This window comes from Pangasianodon hypophthalmus, chromosome 7 (assembly GCF_027358585.1).
Source record: "Pangasianodon hypophthalmus isolate fPanHyp1 chromosome 7, fPanHyp1.pri, whole genome shotgun sequence".
NCBI lineage: Eukaryota > Metazoa > Chordata > Actinopteri > Siluriformes > Pangasiidae > Pangasianodon > Pangasianodon hypophthalmus.
The window spans coordinates 16,957,293-16,984,271 of NC_069716.1; the positions used below are offsets into that span (position 1 = coordinate 16,957,293).

Genomic DNA, 26,979 nt, shown 5'->3' on the forward strand with positions numbered 1-26,979 from the left:
TATGGCAAATTTATGAATATGGCAGGATTGGTTGGTGGTATAATGTGTCAATTATAAATAAATTTGTGCCATCACTGCTCCTCCTTACTGGCATCCACCCAAAATGCATGATTGTGTCAGGCTTATCAATATAATTGTACAGATCACATTGTAATTTTGCTTAAGTATATTTCCTCATCCCTCACTGAAATCAATTCTTGGCTACGCCACTAATAGCCATGTCCAAAAGCCTAGCGTGCTCATGAAATCCCACAATGCACTACAATAGGTTAGTGTTTAAATAAGGTACACAAAGGACACATAATACCCAAATAAACTTTTTCACTTGTAGAGAATATGGAGTAGGGCATCTGGACATAGGGTCAGTAGCACTGGCATCACAGTAGCGTGCAGTTTCATATTGCAGTGTCCTTGCCCTTGACTGCAATATAGTAGAGATGTGTAAGCAGACCTTCTGTTAGAAGAACCTAAGTGCACGTGTATGTGTGTATCTGTGGTTTAGAGAGTTTTGAGTGTAAAGAAGTGAACTACCCTCTATTGATTATAGTGTGTAACCAGAGGAGTGATCCATGATTTATATTTAGAAGGGGTAAGACTAAGTGAGCGTGCCCAAACAGGACACTGATATTTTGTCACTGGAAAGAAGTCTGAAGCTGTTGGTCTTAATCAGTCCAAGAGAAGGAAACATTTTTGCTTACTTGTGAAGTACCAACCATTTTTAGAATGATTATGTGTTTTTAGTTTATCTCACCCTACTTAAACACTTCCATATCACGTCTGACCCAAGATGACGACTCCACTCATCAAATCTCCATTCTTTCTATTATTTCATTTTTTTCCCTCTATTACATCTCTGTGTGTGAGAAAGAGGGACAAAGAGAGGATGCATGATTTATGAAGCACTATTTTTACCAGTTACTGAGCAGAAGTAGAAAACTAATGATGATGAGCGGATGAAAGAGAGACATAAATTGAGGGCACTAGAGAGATGTAAGGGGAAGAAACACTTTTAAAAGGATTGGGGAGAGTGATTTGGAGAACATGACTGGCTGTTGAGGAGTTTGATGTGTGTATGTCTCAGGGAGAAGAAAGTAGGAATACACACAAACACACAGCCAGAACATTCAGGGGAAATGGAAGGAGGTGGATGTGGATGGATGTGGATGGCTGCAGTAAGGAGACTGGCTGCTCTCTGATTATCCACTTGGCATCATAGAGGAGAAAAATACGTCTGTCCGGCGCGCTCTTTGGGTGTCCACTATTCTTCACTCCTCAGTGGACCAATTTTGCAGACTTCACCTGCATCTAAAGATGTCAGAAAGTTTTAGCGTGGGCATAAGGGGAACAGTTAGTCAGCTGCATCATTTATTTCCATAAAGCAGACTGTTCTTCCGAGTGTATTTATAACTTATTTTCAAGGCAAACCTTTATGCCGCATTCAATAATTTATGCATGAACAAGACAGGGAATATTTTTTTCAATTGTTTTTAATCTGATCTATATTCACTGCATCTGTAGTGCCAGTATGATTGCATCACATGTTTTCCTGTACCGAGAAAAGATCAGAAAACTGAAATAGTCAATATTCAAGTTTAATGGAAGTCTAAGGGCAGTTGTTGAACTCAATCAATGAATGTTTGTAATATACACATACATAACATGAATTCAAAATGACATAAACCAGACTTAAGGAAATATCTTAGCAAAGTTGTTCTTATGTAGTTTTTATGTATAAAGAAAAACTAAACAGATATAGATCTTAATTTACAAATAGCTTTGATAAATTCATGAGTACTTTTAATTCATTTATTCATCACAGTAAGCGCTTTATCCTGGTGACGGTGAATCTGGAGCCTATCCGAGGAACGCAAGCCAGGAATACATCCTGAATGGGATGCCAGTCTATTGCAGGGCACCATGCACACACACATTCATACGCTTATTCACACCTAGGAGCAATTACTCATGGCCAATCTATTTAGCAGCATGTTTTTGAGAGGTGAGAGGAACCTGGAGAACCCAGAGGAAACCCACTTGGACATTGAAAAATATTCCTCAGTGCATTCTATAAAGATGTTTTGCATTATTGACTCTCCAACAATTGCTTTTAGACTTTCATTATGAAGTTATGACATTGGAAAAACATGTTTACTTGAAACACAATAGCTGTCCTGATGACTTTATATTATTTTCTCAGTGCAGTGAAACAAATCGAAATTATCCACAGTAATCAGGCACATAGTACCTTTAGATACAGTTGGAAGAGATTAAGTTGAACAATGTTGGAGTATTTCTTTAACTGGTTTGCTGTTTACCACACATGGCTGGGAGTTAATATCCAGCATGTACTGTATACATATTGTGACTACACAGGCATGTGTTTGAGACTGTGTGAGTGAGCTATTTTCCTCCACTCTCAGGGTGTGTGAGGTACAGATAAAAGATAGTTGGTAGATATTTCAGAACCCTCGCTGACACGGCTCTTATCTCCTCAGCGGTCTTATCCAGTAGCATGGCTGCCACTTCTCCATGTTACTAATACTCTGCTAATGAGAGAAACAATCTCACCCACACTCTCCCCTGTGCCACAGGTCCCCCGAGTCCCACACATGCAGCCGCCAAACTCGGAGGAAAAGCACAAACCCCACATTAATCAAAGCCAGGGGCGGGAAAGGCCGCTCTGCACACACAAAATTACGCTGGGAGAGGCTGGCCACTAATGATTTCCCCAGAGCAAGCAAGAGGAAGAGCGTTAGAAGAAGAGAGTGTGCCACGGCTGTGAATTAGTGCGAGTGTGTGTGTTTGGGAGAGTGGTGCAAAAGAGCGTGTGCAGTGTGTGTGCGTAGTGTGAGTGTTGCCGAGAGAATCTGGACTTACACTAATATACGGCATGTTGCATCAGGATCGAATATAAATCTGAATTTAAACTGTGTTATGAATAGTGTGATCACCTTCTCTCTTCCTGTCTCTACATGTGCTTCAGCAAAATTCTGTGGCTCCCCTGTGGGTTTGCCAGTAGAAAGAGTTTCTATTGCTCTACACTGATGGTAATATCACTGAGTTCAAAAGGGGTGTGTGTGTATGTGTGTGTGTGTGTGTGTGTGTTTTAGGCTGTGAATTCTGGAATATGATTGGTGAGAAAGTGTTGATTAATTTTCTGTAACTGCAGCTCTGTTAGCAGTGCTAACTGCCAGTAAAACACAGGTTTATATTAATGCCATCACTATAATACATGATGATTTCTATAGTGACAACTTCCACAGGATCTTGCATGGTGGATGATCCAACAGAATAAAAGCATGCATAATGGCCTTGCCTGTAGGACGGGAGAGATGGCATTACTGTCGTCCCCCCGTCAATCATAGCAACACTAGTAAATCGAGGGTGTCTGTGAGCTCATGCATGCAGAAAAGGGCAGATAGCCCTCTCCTCCGAGTGTGTTACGCTGCCCTGTGACGCAGCATGGGCAGCAGATGCAGAGGTTGGATTTAAGTGTCTCAGAGGAAGTATGTGTTTCCCCCCAACTTCCCCATTTGGTAGTTCTCTTGTGATAGGTGAGAGTTGGCTACTGAGTGGGAATTACCAAGACCAAATTTGGGTGTAAATTGGATGTGGGGGGGATGCGTGTAAAAATTCATGGAGGAGATATTTATTTACCATTTTTGGGAGGAGTCTCCATTATCAGCGTTTTGTAACAGTAAAAGGTAAAGCTATAACTTTAAATTTTACATTATGGGAAGGTCTTCAGGACAGAGGACTTTGTGGTTTCTTGTTAACATGACGAGATATGTCTCATTAATTTCGAGAGAGAGAGAGAGAGAGAGAGAGAGAAATATCTTTGCTAATTATTTTCTTATAACAGCATATCCCAATTCCTTGCTTGATTTAATATGATTCCTGCTAGCTATACTACTGGATGCCACATGAATGCTATGATGTGTTATGTGATAAACAAGATGTGTTAAATATAATACAATTAATAACAATGGAATAAGGTTAGAAAAGAGTACACAGTAAAAGTCAACAATACAAAAATCTCTAATCATTTGCAGAAAATAAATTTAATGCAAACATAAACAACACTACGTTATTTAAAGGACTACTCATGTGTTTCATAGTCTAATCACAGGCCATCATTCAACACGTCCTGGGCGGACAAAAGAACAGAAATCCCATTTCCTTAAAATTTATTTATAATGGAAGCTTAAGGGCATGTCAATGAATGTTTACCTTTGTGATTATGTACCATGAATTCAAAACATGTTACACTCTGACAGTAAAAGTATTAGGATGTCAAAGACATGACAAATTGTATTATAAAAGCTGTTTTTACAGAGCTTTATCCAACACTTTCATGAAAGCTCTTCTGAAGATTTTGTTCTATCCAGGCATAATCAGACTCACACAACTGTGTCGCTAATACATAACCACAGACTTAAGGTACAATTGAAATACACAAATACGTTCTACAATACAGTACAATTACAGAAATGTGTATTGATGAAATACAGCAAATTCCCTTTAGACTTCCATTATAAGCACTAAGCATTCAGTAATTTTCTGTTTTTACTCAGAATACAGAAAATATGTTGAAATAGTTGTTGTTTTTAGTTGCACATATGCTACAGATGTGGTAGGTAGAGATTAGGTTGGATTGTGCTGTCCTATATCTCTTACAGATGTGTTTGTCATCTTCATCTCACAACTGCTGTGTGTGTGTGTGTGTGTGTGTGTCTGTGTCTCTGTGTGTGTCTTCTCTCCCCCACCTTTTGATGAAGACGTCTATGTGATGCTTGCTCCCATTGGTATTCTGCAGCTGGTGTACTGCACATATTCACTTATAGCCAGCCGGGCACAATTAGCCGCTAACATTACACCGCAGAATTCAGTCCAGAATTAAGAATTAAGTTCCCCGAACCCCCTGGGAAATTAATCCAGCAGCAATTCATTAAAGCACAAGCTAAACAGTAACATGCATTTGCATTTTTATTACACTTGAATACAATAGACACTTTCTATTATCATCCCTGCACAGAGAAGGGCCTCTGTGTTTAATATGATGTTGTTGTCCCATATAAAAACAATGGCGTTTATCAGAGAGAACAAGAGGCTGCGCAGGATGATGATTAGTGAAAGAACAAGGTGCAAGTGGCTGACTAGCTTGACAGCGGTGTAACTTTGTTATGTAAATCCTATTGTCACACGTCGCCTAAATAAACAAACTGGAGATGAAGGCTGTGCGGCGAGCCAAGTGATTAGCTGAATAAGGGAAAAAAGTTTCAGGGCATTCTGGCTTGTTATTGTCTTCCTTCTTGCCCTGCATTCCAGAACTGTTTTCAGCATGCACTTGTACACTTGGAAGGCCCAGAAGATACCAGCGGGAATTCCCTCAAGGGAAACTACAAGTTGACAAGGGCAATTTTAAAAGGTTTTTTTTTTCTTGTTACACAGCCTCAGCTCTGAATGAAATGCTTAGGCCCTGTTCAAAGCTGCACACTACCATACAAAGCAATGTATAACAATAGCAAAGTGTGTCACCAGAGGTTTAGTCATTCGGACATATTATTTAGTGTGACAGTAAGCAGTTAGGCATGAGACCTAAATACTCTCTTTGTTTTTCAGGTGAGCAGCATGTGTTCACACACACCCCAGCGCAAGGCTCGTGCAGTGACATCACCGGTGGAGCGGGCGCTAGTCATTCAGCCCGTCAACTTTGATCCAGATGAGACTCTTTCTGGACAACGCAGGTAATGGATGAATGAACGGGTGTATTTTCAGTACAAAAGTAGCAAAGTGTGTAATACGGAGATGTGCACCCGAGCCACAACACTGCATAGTTTTGTGGTATTTTCTGTTCTAACTATATTAAAGGCATGGTAATGAACTGATCAAGAACCATATTCACAGAAAATCTATTTTTGTCATTAAGAAGTCTCCTAATTTGCAATACAAGTTCCTTGCCAAGCGTTTCTTTTTTAAACCTATTCACAGAAGTAGAGAGGACCTTTTCTTAAGAATCAGAAGAATTGTTAAGGTCAGAGGAATGGATAGGACCCATTGGACACCATTGTTACAAAGGACCGAGTGTTTTAATGAATATCAACTTAAATTGGCTGATACGGTAGTGGTCTGTGTTGTAAACTAATAATTGAAATCACAATTCATATTACTATGTTAACATAAAAATGTTGCTGGTTTTATTCAATAGTAATCAGATAGTGTTATGATAACTCTTTCTCCTGGCCATGGATGGCTGTTGCAGCATTGGGATTCAAACTTGCAGTCTTTAGACAATAGGATGAATGCTTTTTGGTTGCCCCACTCAAACTCAAAGAATTGTGTTAGCTAAAAAAAAGCTACAGTGCCATGAAAAAGTATTTGCTCCCTTCCTGATTTTTTCTGTTGTTGCATATTTGTCATACTTAATTGTTTTAGATTTTCAAACAAAATTTAATATAAGACACATGCAACCTGAGTAAACGCAAAACATGTATATTTTTAAAAGTTATTATTTAATTTATTGAACGAAAAACATTATCCAACACCAACTGGTCATTTGTGAAAAAGTAATTTCCCCCTTAGTTAATCAATTAACCAAATGTAATTGATAGTTGGATTCAATTAGACTAGACACACCCAGATGGATTCCAACCCTGTTGAAATCAGCCCTAGTGAATCTCAACAGCACTTAAATAGAACCTTTCCAGCAATATGAAGTAGGCTAAAAGGTTTCAACAAGCAGCACAGTATGTCGCAATCCAAAGAAATTCTGGAAGAGATGAGAAATTAAGTTATTGAAATGTATCAATCTAGAAAGGGTTACAAAGCCATTTCTAAGGCTCTGGGACTCCAGCAAACCGCAGTGAGAGCCATTACCTTTAAATGGAGAAAACTTGGAACAGTGGTCAATCTTCCTAGAAGTGGCTGGCCTACCAAAAAAATAGCATTCATGATTCCACATTTAGAAAGGGACTATCTAAAAATGCTATCCATGGGAGAATTGCAATCGAAAACCACTGCTGACCAAGACGAACATAAAGGCTTTTCACATATTTGCCAAAAAGCATCTTGATGACCCCTAAACCTTTTCAGATAATGTTCTGTGGTCTAATGAGTTGAAAGTGAAACTTTTTGAAAGACATGGGTCCCTTTACATCTGACATAAAGCTAGCACAGCATTCTACAATAAAAAACATAATACCAACAACATGGTGGTGGTATTGTGCTGGTGTGGGAAAGTTTTTCTGCATCAATGGCCTGGGCCATAATTGATGGAAAAATGAATTCTGCTCTCTACCAGAAAATTCTGAAGGAGTATTTTCAATCATCAGTCTGTGATGTGAAGCTCAAGCATAGTTGAGTTATGCAGCGAGACAGCAATCTGGAGCACAATAGCAAGTTCACCTCTGAATGGCTCAAAAGAAACAAAATTAAGGTTTGGAGTAGTCCTGATTTGAACCCCATTGAGATGCTGTGGCAGAACCTTAAATGGGCAGTTCATGCCCAAAAGCCCTCCAATGTGGCTGAATTAAAACAATTCTTCAAAGAAGAGCGGGCCAAAATTCCTCTACAGTGATGTGAAAGACTGTCCAGTTATCAAAAGCATTTGGTAGCAGTTGTTTTTCCTTCAATAAATGAAATGATCATTTAAAAACTATGTTTTGTGTTTCATCATGTTCTTCTTGTCTTATATTACATTTTGTATGATGATCTGGAACCACGTAGTGTGGAAAATATGCAAAAAATAGAGGAAATCAGGAAGGGGCAAGTACTTTTTCATGGCACTGTATTAGGCATATTTTTAATCTTGTTATTATTTTTTAAACAAAGTGATCAGGTTCAAACCTGCCCAGTGATAATGAAAAGTCTTAGGAGCCTTCATTTCTCAATAGACCTTTGTCTTATGTTATGATTATATGTTTTCTGCATTTTTGTGTCAAGAGCATGGATCAAATTTTATTATAATTTATTATTATTTGGAATTTATAATTTCCAAAATGACTTTTTCAGAAAAATGTAAATGTTCCAGGAAGTGTTTTTATATTACTGAGCAATTGACCACTTGTTATGTGGCACGGTTCCTCACAGCTCCAGGGTCCCAGGTTAGATCCTGAGCTCGGGTTACTGTTCTCGGCGTGTCTGTGTGCGTTTCCTCCATTATCTGATTTCCTTCCACCTCTGAAAAACATGCAAGTAATTGGACTGAATAAGATAAATCGCCACTAGGTGTGAATGGGTGTGTGATGGGCATCCAATCCACTGTTCTCGGATAGACTCTGGATCCACTACCACCCTGACCAGGATAAAGTGTTTACTGAAAGTGAGTGAGTGAATGAGTGAGAGACCATTTGTCAGATAAAAACATCATCAGATCTGACTATAAAATTCCTTTACATGTGCCTCATGCGGTACAAAACTCCTTTCTAGGCTGCTTGCCAAAATTATATTTGGGATATTATAAATTAATTAGAGGATGGTATTTTAATTTAATGTACATGAAATTAGAGTATTGATTTAAACATCCTTCTTAATTAAAACTAGGATTTTCTATACACTTAAGTAACACTTAATTAACACTTTTGTAGTTGGTGAATATCTAAACAAATGTATTGTCAAAAGATGTTCAGTCTGGATAGGGCATCTAAAATAACAGATTTGGCGGGCTAGACTGTAGACAATTGTACACAAGTGCTTGACTACTTGAGATAGCTGTAGTACATTACACTGTTGGATTCCTCATTGCTCCACTTCTGAAAAAAAGAGAAAAAAATGACAGTAAGTCAATAGTGTATCTAATGGCTGAATAATGATTGGAGCTACTCATGGTGCATTTGTGCCTTTCGTACAACTCAAAGAGTCCACTGCTGTCTCTTAGAGCGAAAGCCTTGAGAGCTGGCTGACATGCTGTAATAGATAGCTCTTCAGCACAGCACTCCACACACACTTGCAGTGCGCTATCAGCAACTATAATGTTCAGTGATGTCCTCTGGTTCTGCCCTTAACCTTCACCTAGCCGTCCAGAGGGCCTGCATTCAGCTCAGACTGGACTCTCCTCTTAATGATGGCTTGAGCAGTGCTGGCCTGAGAAGAGTGTGGTGTGTGTGTGTGTGTGTGTTACTGTGTTACTGTGTTACTATGTGTAGGAAGTATATGACCAAAAACATTTAAATTCCAACACTACAAGGACAGTTTGTTAGTCATTTGTATAATTTTTTTACTCAAAATTCTACTGAATAAAGTAAAAACACGAATATTTTATTTTGTTTACAGACATAAAGGTTATACAATATGTATTGCAGTAATGAAAGTGGGAATTTGATCTGTACAGGTGTGTCTGCAGGTCAGAATGTGCACTGTGTGTGTGTGTCTGTGTGTGTGTGTGTGTGTGTGTGTGTCTGTGTGTGAGGTGATGCTGACAGAGAGGGGCTCATTAACACTGGCTTTGTCTCCTGCCGTGACAGTGACATTGAGCAGCCTTCTGCCTTCTCCATCTTGCATGCTTCCTCCCTGCCTGTCGCTGATGAACAGATGAGTGAGCGTGGGCCAGCGCAGCAGGCTGTGCAGTCTGATCCTCAATGTCCATTTACCATCAAAACACTACAAATCAACTTATTCTTACTGGAAACACAAGGAAATGGAGGAGATCAGATTTCACAGGCTCCCCTCCCCCTTCATTTCTTTTATATTATTTTGCTTCCTTTTTATTCTTTTCTTTTTGCTGCCATTTGAATTCTCTCAACTAATTCATGTACCTGTTTAAGCAATCACCCATTTCATATTTCTGCTCTTTTTTATGTGTATTTTCAGAGAGTTTATCCAGAGTCTGAGGGGCTTCAGTTTCTTCTACGCAAATCTTGGGGAGACTCTGTGCAGCCGAGAGCCAGCGGCTCTCAACGGCTCCCTCTGCTGGAATGGGCAGGAGATGACAGACAAGTAAGTAAACAACAACAGTGTCACAGTACACTCAGACTCTACATAAAAAAACGCACTATTCATTTTAGTTTAGTTCAGTTCTTTAATGCGTCATGTATATGTTATCATGCATAATTTCATCTAATGCTTTTATGAATAATAGAGCAGAATGTTATGCATTTATCCTCCCACATTTCTTCCTAGGATATTGCCATGCCATAATCTCACAAAGAAACATACTATATGCTGCCGTTTGCAATGTAATGCTGAGGTATGGCTTATATGGGAGTCAACTGACTTTAGTTGTATTGTGTGCCTGAGGCAGAGAGAGTGGAGGTAGGTGAGTTGAAGGTTGTGTTTGTTGAGAAGTGATGAGCTCTGCATACTCCATCCCTCGCTTGACAGGCATTGGGGTGTAAATCTTGACTCAGGCTGCGTGAAGGGTTATTAATGTCGTCGAAGCTGTTGCTTCTCTCCGCTTGCTTAATTGCTCCTTCGATCGCATTCACCGCTTCTGCCTGGCTCTCCACTCACCCAGTGGAACCCAATTTGGAGTTTGCCATATTTCACTTTGCCTTGTGTCTCTGCACCTCTACCTTCCATAACTTTGTCTCACTTTTGATCCGAGCCAGGATAATACAGGCCTCTTAGCAATGCAGACTACATTTCTGCATCTGTGCCATTAAAAATGAGCTTCATGTACAACTCTATCTGTGCTTGAGCATTTCTGTGTACCTTACAGTGCAAATGTCATTATGACATTATGACATTATGTTATTATAACTTTATAATTATGTCATTACAACTTTAACACTTTAACATTTTGGAATCTGTTTATTTCTCTGTGTCTGTCTACATTCTCATTTGGTTCACACCAGTGTCATGCTGCCGTAGCGGCTGGTGGACGTCATATCTATGTCACTGTTGTATTATTGGCGTGTATTGGCATTATGTAGCTAAGCTGCTCACTCAGGTGCTTCGGATTTGAGATCTGACGGTGAGGAGAATAGAAAGCAGCAGCAGAGCTCAATCAGGCTGATGAGCAGCAAGCCTTAGGAGCAGACAGAGAATGTCAGTGGTCACACTCCTACCTTCCAGAGATAATTAGAACCAGACATAGGGAGAGACAAATAGTCTACGGCTGTAGGAAAGAATGTGCAGATGCATGGAAATGACATTTGTGATGAAATTATAATTTGTTCGGAATAGAGTCAACTTCAGAATTATTCGCACGTTCCATTTGAACATTCAGAGGTTACCTTTATTGGATAATTTAGGCTTACAAAAAGGGTTCTTGCAACTCTTTCTGGGATACACTGTTATAGGGTTCTACATAGAACTTTTAAGAGTTCTTTTAGAGTGACAACAGATCGCCTCTTATGCGTACATATTTAACTTTACTCTAACAACAATAATTCTTGTAAGACTTATAAGACTGTCTTTGAATAGTATTTTCTCTCAGGAATGTAGTAAATGTATTGGCACCACTAAGGAATATATAAGATAAATATTGTATCAAATTAACAGCCTTGATTGCTTTAGTGCTCAGTTTCCAAGATCTCTGTTGTTGCATTTGTCCAAATATGACTTTACATAACTGTGATTATGGAGAAAACCAAAGAGCTTTCAATGCAGAGGAGACAGAAAGTTGCACTGCACAAATCATGCACAAACATTTAAAACAACGCAGTTTAGCCATTAATGTTTTGCAGCAGTCATCTCAGCCTCCAGATTTTAATCTTTTTGAAAATCTGTGGAGTAAATTGTATAAATGCAGACACCAGCATAAGAATGTAAAGGATCTTGAATTATTCTGCATGGGGAAGTGTCCAAAATCCCTCTACAAGTGTCTGCTAGGCTCAGTACAGTGCTCTCTAGAGGTGGCCTACTAAATATTTATTTGCAGATATTTAGTAGACAACTAGTGTTTTAAAGGGAAAAATGCACTATTTAAACCATGGGACTGTAATTTCTTAAAAATCTATTTGTATTTACATGTAAAAGAGTTTGTGTATTAAAGAGACAATCCAGCCAAAGTCAGAAATTCACCTATTAACATGCATACTCACTGCTTACAGCAGTGTAGTTCATCTTTTGCACATAACTTTGTGGGAAATAGTGGGGAAAAAACACATTTCCCATTCCTACGTTCCTGCCTGTGCATTTCTGCACAGGTATTATTATTCTTTCATTGAATTGTTCCAAGTCTTTTTCTGTGACATGTTATTTTTTCTCACCCATATTCTGAAAAATCCTTTTTTTTTTGTATTCCTTTGACTAGTAATCTTTACTTGCAAACTATCTGCATAATGCACACAGAACATGGATGGATATAAACACAACAAACATAACACTCACTACCAGTCACTTTCAGTAACTGTTTTATCCTGGTCAGGGTTGTGGTGATCAGGAGCCTACCTGGGAACACTGGAGGCGATCATACACCCTGAATGGCCAGTCCATTGCATGGCACCATGCACACACATTCACACACTCATTCTGTAGGGGCAATTTATCTTAGCCAGTCCACCTACATTCATGTTTTTGGGAGGTAGTGGAAACAAGATGGATATGGGGAGAATGGATGAAACTCCACACAGATAGTAAACTGAGCTCAGGGTTGAACGGGGATCCTTGAGCTGTGAGGCGATAACACTATCCGCTGCACAACTGTGCTCCCTCAAGCATACCACAAAATCATAAATTCCATCAAAATGTTGAATACCGCACTAAAGAATGCATGAGGTGACGTTACTCCCCATCGCACCATCATGCCGCCCTCAAAAGATTCATAGTATCAAAAGGCAAATTGGGACAATAGAAACACCAGTATAAGCACCACAAACTCCAGATGAGTTGTGTAGCCAGTGAGTGAAAGAGGCAGCTCCCTGGGCAAAAAAATAGTTGCGTGCATCATTTCATTCCTGTGTTTTGGCAAATAGAAAACTTTTACCAAAATAATGATTTAAAAGAATTTAAACTGTAAAAAAAGAACCCATGAGCGAGTCCAGACTTTTACCAACATACCTTTCTTGTTAGTTCCAATTCTGTCAGGTAAAGATGCCGTCAGTGTCTTAAACCTGCTGAGCCAACAAATCCTCCATGGGATTGAGGTCCGATCCGATGATTTTGCAGGCCAGTTACAGTGTCCCGGTGTTGCATCATGCTCATCAAACAAGTCACACACAGTGTACACCCTGAGAACTGTACACCCTACAGTTCTCATCCTGGATCCTGACAGTATTGCTGGTTGTGACTATTTCCCTCTCCAAGCCTCTATTCCAATTGTCCACATTACTTACCCAATCACATTTACTTATTGATGATGCAAATAAACAAACACAGGAAGCAGTGAAGATGATGACTGTTCAAGGATTACTATTTCTGAATCAGGTTCGATAGGTGTGGATCGGCTGATGTGACTCAGTTAAACCTAAATAGGAGATAGAGGATTCCTAAACCTCTGGAATCACACAGGATCAGTGGAGGTCAGGGGTGCTCTCTGGAGACTCAACTTTATCCTTCAGCTCTCTTTCCTTCAGTTCCTCCTTCAGTTGCTCTTCCTCATGGTTATCTTCCAATTGTCCTGGGATCATAGGGAGGGAAATTATTTCCCAAAGTACAAATAAAGTTTTAGAGAACGCTTCTCCAGGGCATTTACAATTATACTGTATCCTTGCACTTGTCCTTATCCTCCTTCTCCTTCCAGTCATAGGTGCATTTGCATTTTAGTGGTGTGGATCAGTGGATTTGGCTCCGATAAGCTCATGTAATACACAGAAGAGCTATGATTTTCCAGGATCAGTTAGTTAATGACCCTTTCTGGAGATTGAACATTACCATTTTTGGGCTGTACAACTTCTTGCTCCTTCTTCTGGTCTCTATGCTCCTCCATTTCCTCCAGGTGCTTGATGTGTCTGGAAGTTACAGAGAACTGGATTTTGGAAGAAAAAACTCTGGAAGGATCTGACTGAGCAGTAGACTGGCTATGAGGGCCTAAACAGACTGCAAGAATATTTACCTCAAAACAAAACCTTTTCCTTTAGTTAGCATTTTGAACAATACGATTAAAATGCAAACAAACAAGTCAACAAATAAATAAAACTCCGTCAACTACCATGTCTAGTATGCAAACTTGACTGCAAAGACTTTTGAAGATTTTAGGCATGTTTAGAAAATTAATTTGGTCAACACATTTTTGTTAAATGGTTTTAACACATTTTTATTAATGCTGGTTTGTTGGTTGCCATGGTAATTGCTATTTAGCGTCAGAATCTCTTTAACATCGTACCTTTTTTCACTCTTCTGTAACCTAGATTTGTGTAATGAACCTAAATCGAAACATAATGGACTTGAACAATTACAATTAAGTTACTTAATTTGATAGATTTCATGTCAAATAGGCAAATGGAAAACCTTTACCAAAATAATGATTTAAAATAATTTAAACTGTAAAAAAAGAATCCATCAGTGCGTCCAGACTTTTAACAACATACTTTCTTGTTAGTTCCACTGTACTTACTGAATAATTAATAGTATTATTACTTAACAGTTAGTTAATAGCTACTAAACAATAGCCTTGAAGATGAATATCTTTTTAATGAGCTATGAGTTTAAGGCGTCTTTTGGTACATTTTAAAGAGTCTGCACCTTCAGATACGATTTTCAACTTTCTAGCTGTAGCTTTTTGTATTTTAGTCTCTGACTTCACTCTGCCTTAGCTACGTGACACAGGTAGCAGAAAAAAAATCCAGATATCCTGCCCACGAATATTCATCTCCAAAGTGACTGTAAGTTTTGTAAATTTAAGAATACGGTTGGGAGGGATTTCCCAGTGTGTAAGCCAATGAAGTGAATGGTAAAGATATCTGTGAGCAATGAGATGATGCTGTTTTTCCAAAATACTGCACTTCTTATCAATTCATTGTGTGTTAGTGAAATATTATGTTAATTATCCCTGGTACCTAGCATCTGAATTTTGCTAGGACAACCGTATTTTTTACACTGAAGAGATGCTTCTTAATTAATCTTTGCACAAATGTCATATTTAATAAATTATCTTGAGATCATAACCGTTCAACTCTAGGTACCTACATTCTCTCTCTCTCTATATCTCTCACTCTCTCTCTCTCTCCTGTTCATCTTTTCTATCTTCATATCTCTTTTTTCTGGAATATGTGTATGTATTATTAATGTGATAATTAAGGGCGGAAGGTGGGCTGCCATCAAGGCTAATAAGGAGAATAAATAAGTATGCAAATGTAATTTGGTTTAATGAAGAAACAGGGCATAGAGTTGATGAGACTGTGATTGATGATGGGTTATGTCATTGCTAAGAATGGCCCATGATCTCATATCTTTGCTTCTCTCTCTCTCTCTCTCTCTCTCTCTCTCTCTCTCTCTCTGGTAATATTTTTCTTAATGAATCACCTGTATTTGTGTCATGTAATGGTAAGTCTTATTTATCCACTTTATGGTTGGCACTGATGAAAAGTCCCATTCTGTGGGTAATGCTCACAGCGTACCACAATCAAACAGGTTATGAAACGTGTTATTGACTGTAGTGGAGTTGTAAGGTTGACAGTGTAGTGTTAGTGCAAGTATAAGTTGTGTGTCAGAGTGGGATTTGCGGTAGTTGTTCAGTGCTTCTGTGTTCCTCAGCCTCTGTCCTAGCAAGTCTCTGTGCATCAACACTAATTACATTTTAATAGGGAGTAATCTACTGGAACACGATTTTCACTGGTCCTCTGAGAGAGAGAGAGAGAGAGAGAGAGAGAAGCATGTATTTTACACACACACACATGCACACACACACACACACACACACACACACACACACACACACACACACACACACACACACATATGCCTTCTGTACATCCTATGTATAAAAATTCCAGAAATATTTATATAATTGTGTATATATTTTATGATTCAGTTGTGCTGCTTTGTGTGTAAATGGATATGATCATCCACTGATGATTTATAGAGCGTCACTGCAAATCTCTAATCTATTTTCAGGATGTAATATGAAAATCAACACATAAAAAAGCCATTCTCTTGGGAGGGAGCTCTAATTTCTTGTCTAATTGGGTTTTTTATTATTTAATTTTCTCTCTTAAAAGGTACTGTTAATTTAGATTTTGTACTAAAAGCTTTTTTAATCAAATTCCATTTAATTCCTGGAGTTTTTTTGTTTATTTCACCTCTAGATGGCAATATAGTCCATGTTTACTCTCATAACTAAGCTTCAGTTTACATGTACGCTTATAGCAGATTTCAGTTTGATTTCTTTTGTAATTTGAGACATAAAATAACTGGATTGCATGGTCTGTAAGTGTGTGCACATAGCCTAACGACTTTGTTGTGTTTGAATAGGTTTTCAAGTCCAGGGCCGAGGAAGAGCCACCCTCATGGATCAGACACCAAACACAAGCACCCCGAGCCTGTCGTCAGCCAGATCATTGACAAACTCAAACACATCAACCAGGTGAGTGTAAATCTGCACATGCACACACATCTGTAAAACAATCCTCACTTCATATCAGAAGCATAATCACATGCTGATATTCTCTGTATCACTATTTTCACAACTTAACACACACACTAAGCTTTGTAGAGGTGCTCTATCAGGAGGAACCCAGCCATAAGGGCTGCAGGCATCTTCAAAACAGACCAGTGCTGGAGACACAGCAAAAGCCTGCTTTGGTCCCCTGACAATACAACAGGTGGTTGAGACATCAGCTTTTCTCTCTGTGTGTGTGGATGTGATTTTGTGGGAAGGGCTTGTTAAAATTTTTGCAGTGTAATAACCTTACAACTTAGGATCATACACATTGTTGTGAGTATAACTATTCAAACTATTCAAATATTAAGCACATTAGGCGAGTCTATGCATTTTTTTTTTAATCGTTAGTGTTTTAAATTCCTGAACTTTCTGCACACAGAGCACAAACCACTTACATGTGTTTAAAGCTTCAAAACAGTTTGTGTCATGTTCACATTATTTATGCATAAATTATTATAAATTCATATAAATAATAATTTAGAATTTAGAATTTATAAATGCAATTTGTAAATTATAAATTATGTTACTCTGACATAATTTAAACCACTAGAATTTTTACTTTGAGTAATCAATCAATCAAGCAATAACTAAAATACCAAAATAACTGGGGTGTATCAATATACAAAATGTAAATTCAGGATGATATGATATAACACATTTTTGATACAGCAATAATAAGCATTCTCAGAGTGTGCGTCTTAGATTTCCATTTTCACCTGATTAAAACATTCAGTGTGATAAAAACACAATAACTGAAACTTAATAATGACACAGTATTTGTGTCATTCATTCACATACTTATAAGCATATAATGAATAAAAAAACACGTGTGTTAGAATGGAGAAAAATTAAACATGGCTCAGCTTTCACTGGCGTCACTCTAGGCGGCGTATCTGAAGCACAGAGCTTTTCCCATTCTTCTATTAGGTAGTTGGATTGTCAATATCATGTAGCTCTCTGTAGCATTAGGTGTGTGTTTGAATCCTGAATCTCTGCTACTGAATATACTTCATGTTTTCTCATGTCTAGTTTTAGAGACTGACACAGAAGATTGTTTAAACCCCAGTTTGAGAACCATCGTTGTAAGAGACATTATATATTACGAGTATGATCTTTCTGTGTGTTCGGCTTTTTTTCTTACCCATTACTATTGTTACTATTGTCCTCACAGGATGCTGACACAAATATTTGTGCTTACAATTTTTTTATTGGTTCATATGCAGTTTATTTTTGTATTTATTAATGTTTATATATGATGCTGATTATTTCAAACCTGTATGAAAAATGTCTACAACAAATCAGACAGTAGGTTAGGATGTTCTAAATAGCTTGATTTTATTGGGTCGTATCTGTAGCCAGGGACGCAGAAGGCGTTGTAGATTGTGGTGCTGGAATTTTAAGCAGCATCCATGAGGCAGGAGCTATGATGTCACTCCTGAATGATAGTCAAATGATTTTTCTTTTAAAAGAGAACGTGTATGTACAATGACAGAAGTGCAGTTCAATTTTCAAATTAGAAGGTGTTGATTAATTTTCTATAACGGCACGGCTCTGATAGTAGTTAAACATAAATGATACGCTTTAATATGTTAATGTTTCTCTAGTAACAGCTCATTCACAGGGACTTGTATGGTGGATGCACCACATAATCTAAGCCTAATCATAAATTAATTAAAAATGTGGTGTTGGTTAACAAAGAAAATGATATAAGTGTTGATATTGTGAAGTTTTCTGTTAGGAGACAATTATTTAACATTTGTGGAAGGAGTCTAGAGTGTAGGCGTTTTGTAAAAGTCAGTCTGTTTCCTGACACAGAGGTTAGTTCCTGTTATTGATTACATTTGAGCAACTATACGCAGTCATTCTCTCACCAGCCTCTCTTTTTTTCTCTCACTTGAATTTAATTAGACAAGAACCACAGCATGTCAAGTTACTGAGAATCCAGACAGCATGAACTACTCTGTCCTAAAACTCAAGTTTTATTAACATCCCTTAACATTTAACAGTTAAAAAGCAATGTGTCATTATCATTAATAAATAAAAAATTGTCATCGTTTGCAAAACACTGTTGTATCAGAGGCATACTATCTCCGACATACAAACATACAGACATAAACTACTCAGAATACTTCATTTTACTCCAAGTTTGTTTATTCCTTTATCAATATATAATTATGTTAGCAGTTGTAGTTAAAGGAATCCTGAAAGTTGGGGGTGCTGCAGCATCAGCCCTTGTCTGTAGCAGAAAACCATGGTTCTCGGCTCTAGCAGTTCCTCACTGAGAGAGCTCTGAGGTATCTCAGTTCCACTTGCTTGACTCAGTTCCACTTGGCTGTGTCTGCTTGGTCATAGCAAAAGTTATGTGGTGTTGAAACCTTGGTGTGCAGAGCCATAAGTCAGGCTTAAGCCTGCTTCCTTTTGTGTGTGTGTGTGTGTGAACTACTGCTTTGCTGTGTTTCATGTGTGTCATCAAGTGAGACTTGAAGTTTATGGACATGTTGTATGTGTGCTGGTCTGTGTGTATACTGGGTGTATGTGTGCAAGAGAATTTATGTATGTGTGTATGTGTGTGTGTGTGAGAGAGAAAGAGAGAGAGAGAGAGAAGCCCATTGCAGCCCTGCGCTCACCAGGCATGTCTGAGTGGATTAACATGGTGCTCTTGTTTAAACAGGATGGAGAGGCAGATCTGAGCAGGAGGTGGGGGAAGTCCAGGGGTCTGGGGTAGGTTCACTCCTCCTCTGGGACAAGCCGTCATTTTCTCAATTACTCCACTGCATTACCTCATGCCAGCAGGCTTCTTCTCTTCCAAACTCTATGTGAAGCAGATAGCCTGGGGTTCGCTTGAAAATGAGTGCTAGATAAATGCAGATAGACTTTCATGACATACTGGTATAACCACAAATTGCCAAGCAAACACACACGCACACACACATCACATGATCATGGATCAGCTGTATGGAGGCTATGAGGGCAGATCAGTGTTGCTGACATCCTTAAGACAACTGAGTGTGCGATGGGCAAACACAACTGCAGCTCTTATAAATGTACAGGCACACACACACACACACACACACACACACACACAAGCCAAAAGGACTTGTGTGTTTGTATAGTTGTGTAAAAGGTTCAGAGATGCTGGTTAAGAGTTCTGCTATTATATGTATGCACAGGGGTATTGTGCAGACAGCTCTGTGGTGTTCTAACACAAATACCACCAAGCATGAAAGACTACGTCAGCTATCACACTACAAGTTCCACAAGCTACCCTCATTATACGCTGTCCCATGTGAGACAGATTTGAACAAGTTATAACAGAAACAACACACACTGCAGAATACAGTTAAATGTCTTTATTCTGTTTTCTTAAGATGAACAATAAGACTGATTTTGCTAGATTACAACATCGCTGTTCAAACAGCTCAGGGTAACATCTGGTGTGACTGTTGCGTAGGGTTTATCTGATAACTTTAATCTGCCACAGTTTGTCTCTCCTGAGGCCTGTGTGCTATTTTTTTTTCCAAGTAAAGCAGGTCTCCATTAGTTTTCTACAGTCAGGAGCTCTGCTCACCGATCTGTACAGACAGCACATGCTGACTGTGAGCTTCCCTCACTGGATTCTGTTTAATGTAAGAGCAGAGATGATCTCCCTCAGCTAGGGAAGCTTGAACTGATTTCTTCAGACCCCCCTGCTGTGTGTGTCTATTCTATATTAAGAGTTTTCCACACTTAGGTAATAGAGAGAAAGAGAGACATAGGGAGTGAGAGAGAGATAGAGAGAGAGAAAGATTGAACCAAAAACTTGTATTAATAACACTTGTAACAATTCATACTACAAGTTCATTCATAGTACACTTTTTTGCACTTATTAATTCATCAACAGTAATGTTACTGCCATTGATTATCCAAAAAAAAAAAAAAAAAAACATCCTCATCAACAACCTTACAGATCAGGTCCTTACAACACCATTCTAAACTTCTCATGTCCTTTATTTCCTTATACAATTAAAATTCAAGAAAAACTTGATTTTTTTTCGCCAAAGAAATAAACAATGTTACTAATTGCTGACCAAATCTCTTCTCTCATTTGTTTTTGTCTTTTAGCCAATTCACTCTCTATTTTTGATAATAACCTGCTCCACAGATAAAAGCCTGCGGAGAAATTCCTCCCTACACCACCTAAACAAAACAAATAATAAATCATGGTTGGAGTCTTGCACATTCTATGAAGCAATTACAAATTTATTCTCTAAGCCCACAAAAAACACATTTATCCCTAACATTTAGATTTATAACAGATACAAATGCATTCACAGCCACAGCACCATGCAGAATTCTGCATTGGAGATCACCAGAATGTTTTCTCAATGGTGGTTTGTATAAAGCCCTCCAAACTGGGGATTTATCTTTTTTTTTTTTTGGTATCAAGAAAGTGAAGCTCATTGTGGCCCTGCTCTCAACAGGCATGTCTAAGTGGATTAACATCGTGCTCTTGTTTAAACCGGACTGAGAGACAGATCTAAGCAAGGAGGTGTGGGAAGTCCAGGGGTCTGGGTTAGGATCACTCCTCCTCTGGGGCAAGTCGACATATGGGTCAATGGGGCAATCATTTTAAATCACCTTATAATCAAATAACAAGTGATACAGGACCTGAACAAAACAACATAGCCGAGAAGCACAACAAATTAGAATGGCAGTAAAAGACTGTCCATCCCCTCTGGACTCAGAGACAAATGATCTCCTCTTAAACTGAACAAAGCTAGCAGACCAGATGGCATCCTAAATTAAATAATCAACCACACAAGCCAAATTATTCAATTAGCCATTGTTAAACTGTTCAGCATGAATCTGAGCGTAGGTTATTTCCCTGGACTCTTTATTTACATTTGATTGCTAGCTACTAACTGTAATTCTAAAAAACTAGACAAACTGCTGCATTAGTACTCTTTTTCTATGCAATAGTGGAGCACATGATGATATCCAACCATCACCAACAAAGAGGACAGACTGCTGGATTAAAGTAATGTTGCTTATAAAACAGTAACATGGACAAATCTACTATAGTGATGTGGCAAACAAAATAATGGATAACGCATCCTGCTGCACCATTCAATCACTTACAGTCCACTTTAATGTAGTAAGGTAATATCGTTTTGCAATGTGAAAACACTTTCAACACTCTTATAACAATCCTCACACCACTTATAACTATCGCTCTGTACTGTGAAGCTGGACTCTTCTTCAAAATCGTCAGTAATATTCTAGATCTGTCAGCGGTTTCTACTCCTGCATGAGAGCCATGATTTCTTACAATAATGTACATTTATATTTAGAATTTCATCTAGACTATATCTGTTTGGGAGGCCTGGATGATTTTCAGTTTGCGCCTATGGAAAGACGTCAATCAATAGGCTAGATTACAAGGCTAGATTATCTTTCTAAAAATATTATCAGATGGAATACTTATTTGAGAGAGATCTTACACAGACTGAAGCTGAAAGTGTGTGGGTGAGAGAGAGAGAGAGTTGAGAGTGTGGAGATGAGAGAGGAAAGTGTGTGGGTGAGAGAGAGCTGAGACTGTGGGGGTGGCAGGGGAGAGAGAGAGAGAAATAGTGTTAGTTTTTATTTTTAATGTCTGTCATGTCTTTCCTATCCTCATGTCCTATACATTATACATGCAATATCTGTTTAAATATATATTAAACATACTAGTACATGACAGCCCCCCTCCCAGTCTTCAGTTCCCTGGCTCAAGTATATTTCAGATCTGTGGGAAACACTGATATGGCTCTATAACTATAAAACAACTCTGGGTGTTGACCGAGTCATTTTTATGGAACAGTTAAGTTTCCCCCAACTTTAGAGACATTGTTTCAGACGGTTGGCGTGACTGGCTTCTCTCTAGTGGCTTGTGGGTGTCTAGCAGTTGTGGAACTCAATGGCAGGGAGGCGTAGAGTGTTTGGTTTTAGATTAACACCTCTCCTGACGCTGTAACAGCGCTGTAACAGGACTGTGCTAAACACCCAGAAACATTATATAGAATTAGAAAATAGAAAACTTTAGCCTCCTTTGACTCTTCAGTATCGGCTTTCTCACGCCTAAACGTGGCTGATGTAATGCCTGAGTCGGGCCAAGTTTAAAGTAACATGCTTCCATAAACTAAGGAAATAAAATGACTGTGAGCTGAAGCTATTTCATGTCGGCAAGCACTCAAAGAACATATGAGCTCTTATCTGCATGCTGAACTAGAATTTCCTTTCACTGATTTTGAAGTTTGCTGTGGACTGCTCGCACTGAAAATATTGTTGGATGGTATCAATGCATACCATATGAAAGTAATTATCAGCTGTTTAATGGTGCTCAGGAATCAGAAAGATGTGTTTGTGGACATAATGTTACACACGTTTATATAGCCCACACCATATGCAAGTGTGCGTGTTCAGTTTTTGTAGCGCTGTAAGTGGGTGAATTGATGAGTTGTCAACTATGTAATTAATGTGATCTTTAAATCTTCAAAAACATCTTTTAATCTAATTTATCTAGGTCAGAAATGTATTAAACCTGTTTATGAGCAGCAGTAAATAGTCAAAGCAACAATAAACAATCGAAGGAATCCAAATTTTTCACGGACATGTAAATGTCATCGCGTGATAATCAATCCTCTTTGGAATTGTCTGTGTGCCAATGTTAAGGCAGTTTTCAGGAGTTTTCATACAAAGCAAACAAACAGTCCATCAGCGTTTTCCATTACATACTGTCACAATCAGCCATATTCAAAGTATTCAAAAATTGGAAAAATCCCCATATTCAAAGATATGTCAGTATTTATGTGGGGAAAGTTATTCATATTCAAAGTCGGTTTACACAGATGCTTAAGTTGATTTTTTTTTAAGCGGTTCATTCATTCATTCATTCATTCATTCATCTTCGGTAACTGCTTTATCCCAGGCAGAGGTCTGGTGGTCCAGTGTCCTTGCTGGGAACACTGAGTGCAAGGCAGGAAAGTACCCTGCATGCAGTTCACATTTCTGAGGTTGCAGGATTTTTCTTGAATAGCAGCTTCTTAGACAGAGTTTTTTCCAGTAGCATGTAGACCAATGCGTTTAAACACAGGCACTTGCCTTCAAGCAAAAAAAAAAAAAAAAAAAGGGTATAGAAAAGGTGGACTGAGGAGGCAGATCTTTTTTTTTTTTGCTGTCAAATATAATATGATGTAACAAAAGCTAGAGACAATAAAAAATAAATAAATGTCACATCAACATTGTCCAACTACAAATCCCAAGACACACTGCCTTTTTGTTTATCTGGTTATGATCTTTGTTTGTCCCCTGGTTTCTGAATCTAGTCTTGCCTTGCTTTTCCTGTTTGTTAATCGCTTCATCACTGAATGTTCATAACAACTTTGCTTCAATCTGTTTGCCTGTTGTAAAAATCAAGCCTTTTACCTGCGCCTGTAACCACTGGATTAAACATCTATTAGGAGTCTAGTGTGTTGCCGATATTCTGCTATGAATAGTACTAGTGTCACAATAATCACTGCAAATTTGTCTTAATTTAACGATATGACTTCCACCCTAACTATTTGGCAGCTTATAAAATAGAACTAGGAGCACAGCAGCAGTTGCAGTAACAACATAAAAAAATAAGAGCATACATTTTATTTTTATATCAAGTGCCGGCAAATAATTATGCACACATTTTAATGTGGCCGTGAGATAATAAATTGATTTACATGCCCAAATTTACATATCTGTGTGACATATGTATTGTGGGTACAAAAAACTTTCAGACAGTAGAACTGGACTTAATACTGCTGCTCGATCAGGCCGATATCGCTCAACTTGAAAAGGTCAAAATCATGGATGGAGTTTTAGGCAAATGCACAAATCCTGTTTAACAGTCAAAGAAGTGTGTAAGTCTGTGCTTATACCTGAGGTCTGGAAGCAATGTGTGTATTAACTCACAAGCACTACACAGGTAAAGCAGTTACTTAAGAAGAATGAATCAGTGAATTAAATTAATCAATGAATTAATGGATTCTTGAAAGGGGGGGGTTGGGGGGGTTGTGTGAGATCTAGTGTTTTTTTTTTATTATTATTTTTTTTTTTTCATATATGCAATTTTAAAGTTACTAGCTAGCACCCAAACTCGGGAATTAGAGAAAGAATAACTTTACCAGTTATATATGTATATATATATATATATATATATATATATATATATATATATATATATATATATATATATATATAGCTCTGCTCTCTCCTCTCCCCTTTTCATTTCATTCTCTTTCCCCTTTTCGTCAGCTCTGACCCTGAACTTTTGTACCCTAAATGCACCAAAATATATTAAACATTTTAAGAAAACATATACAAATATAACCCACATGTGGGAAACAGTGGTGGTGATGCTATGTTAAACAAACAGCATTACATGATCATAGATCTGCTGTATGAAGGTCATGAAGGAAGCTCAGTGTTGCACTTTAGGCAGTAGAATGTGTTTTGGGAAAGGGAGAGTGCTGGAGAAGGATTTTCTTCTCATTTATAGAAGATTTATCCTTGTGTTTTTTGTTTATATAAGTGTGTTGCTTGCAGACTCTCTAGGGAGAAAAGGGAGAAAGACTTGCAGATTGTCGTCATGTGCTTATATGATCTGTGAACTCTGTAGCAATGCATGTAGTTTCGCTTACACTGATTGTTGAATTAGATTTTAATATTTGTGTAACATGTCTTGCTGTCTCTAAGTTCATTGAAACCATCTGCTGAAATTCCCAGAGTATAGGATTACTGCAGAGGGCAGCCTCTCTCCCAGCAAGCACTGCCGCTCGCATTAAAATGCTGCAATTATCTGATTGGCCTTTGATTCCAGAGCCAAACATTGAGAAGTGTTTGAGCATTTGGAGAGGTGAGGAGGCACTAGGAGTGTCAATAAGATGTGTTGTAATTTGTTGGAATGAAAATAAAACAGATTTTGTGCTTTTGCACTGAAAAGAGGCAAGCTACATACAACTGCATCTGCGTTTGCAGCTTATACTCTCTGCTTGCATCATTCTTCCCATCCTGTACTCTCCCCTGCATTTCTGTTTCTTTTCACTCTCTCTTCATCTGGACTTCATGACTTCTTAATTTGTCCTGTGGTGTCACTCTCCCTTATTACATTTCTATATCTCCATCCATGTTCACTCCCTTTTCTTTTTCATGCTCCATTTTTTCTCATTCTCTCCCATGAGTCTTTCTGCTCTCATCTCCCTTTGTTATATGACACACTGCAGTCCTGTTCCTGATGTCCCTCTCCTTCCCTGTTTCTCTTTTCAATACACACACACACACACACACACACACACACACACACACAAAGCATGCACAGGACTGGGCAGAGTACACTGAAAAAGTACTTTTTAAAAATTTTTACTATAGACAATTTTTTCTATGTTGCTGGTCAGTAATTCTCTGTATGTTATGCTTCTGGACGGAGAATATGGTAATTATTTTATTGTATAGAATAGTCAGGGTCAACTTAATGGACTGGAAATATGAGAAAGTCCGAACTACTTAAGCTTTTTAAACTTAATCAAATTAGATAGCAGAATTAAATTGTTACCAAATCTACGAAAATGAAACAATGCCAATGGTACATTATATGCTTATTACGTACATATGAAACTAAAAAATAATTTCTCAAGGTCAGATGAAAAGAAGAATTTATCTCTTTATGTATACATGTGTTTAACATTCAAACAGACAAGTGTAAAATCCATTCTGTTGTGGTTGTGTGTTTGACCTGTTGCCACTCACTGCTGCTTTGTATTGCAGAAAACATGGGCATGGTGATATTAAAATAGTTAATAAACAGCTTTGGTGGTGTTTGGATATTAAATTTTAAAATATTTTTTTCATTAGTGGAGAAGTACTCTAAAAGTATTCACTTGAAATGTATAAAGTAATTGTCTTCTCACTGACATCCGTCCCACCCAGAGAGCACCCTGGTCAGGGATGGCTGTGGCATCATCAGGATTTGAACTTGCAGTGGCCTGATGATGGAGCGAAAGCTTTTCAGTTGCACCACTTTTTTAGAGTGAAAAACTTTTTTTTACTTTTTTGTAAACTTTGTCACGTCAGAAACATTTGCCCATAAGATCAACGAAAATATATTTCTAAGAAGAAAACACAGTCCCCTTTGCCAGCAAATGCACTCTGTAATGGCAGTCGAGTGTGTGTTCTGACAGGGAACTGGACTTTTAATCAGAATCAGAAACACTTTATTGCCTATGAGTAGTGCTTGCTGGAATTGGTTTTGGTTTGGTGCCAGTGTGCGACATTAAACAGTACACCAAAACATACAGTGCAGCAACAACAACAGACCGAGCAACACACAAACAGTGCAGCAGGATCAGACAGTGCAGCAGACACAATTTATACAGTGGACAGACAAAGACAATAGCCATTGCAACAGCATTTATGACTACACAGAAACAGGACATGAGACGAGAGACATAAGA

The 26,979-nt window shown here is 38.3% G+C and overlaps 1 protein-coding gene across 1 annotated transcript in view; it reads left to right on the forward strand.

Annotated features, from left to right (window-relative positions):
- The window catches only part of gpc3 (glypican 3), a 101,217-nt gene that overhangs the window by 48,855 nt on the left and 25,383 nt on the right, over nucleotides 1–26,979 (forward strand). Inside the window, exons 4-6 of the mRNA XM_026917573.3 lie at nucleotides 5,623–5,747; nucleotides 9,808–9,933; nucleotides 16,291–16,402. Of these exons, the coding sequence (XP_026773374.3) occupies nucleotides 5,623–5,747; nucleotides 9,808–9,933; nucleotides 16,291–16,402 (363 nt within the window). The remainder of the gene's footprint in view (nucleotides 1–5,622; nucleotides 5,748–9,807; nucleotides 9,934–16,290; nucleotides 16,403–26,979) is intronic.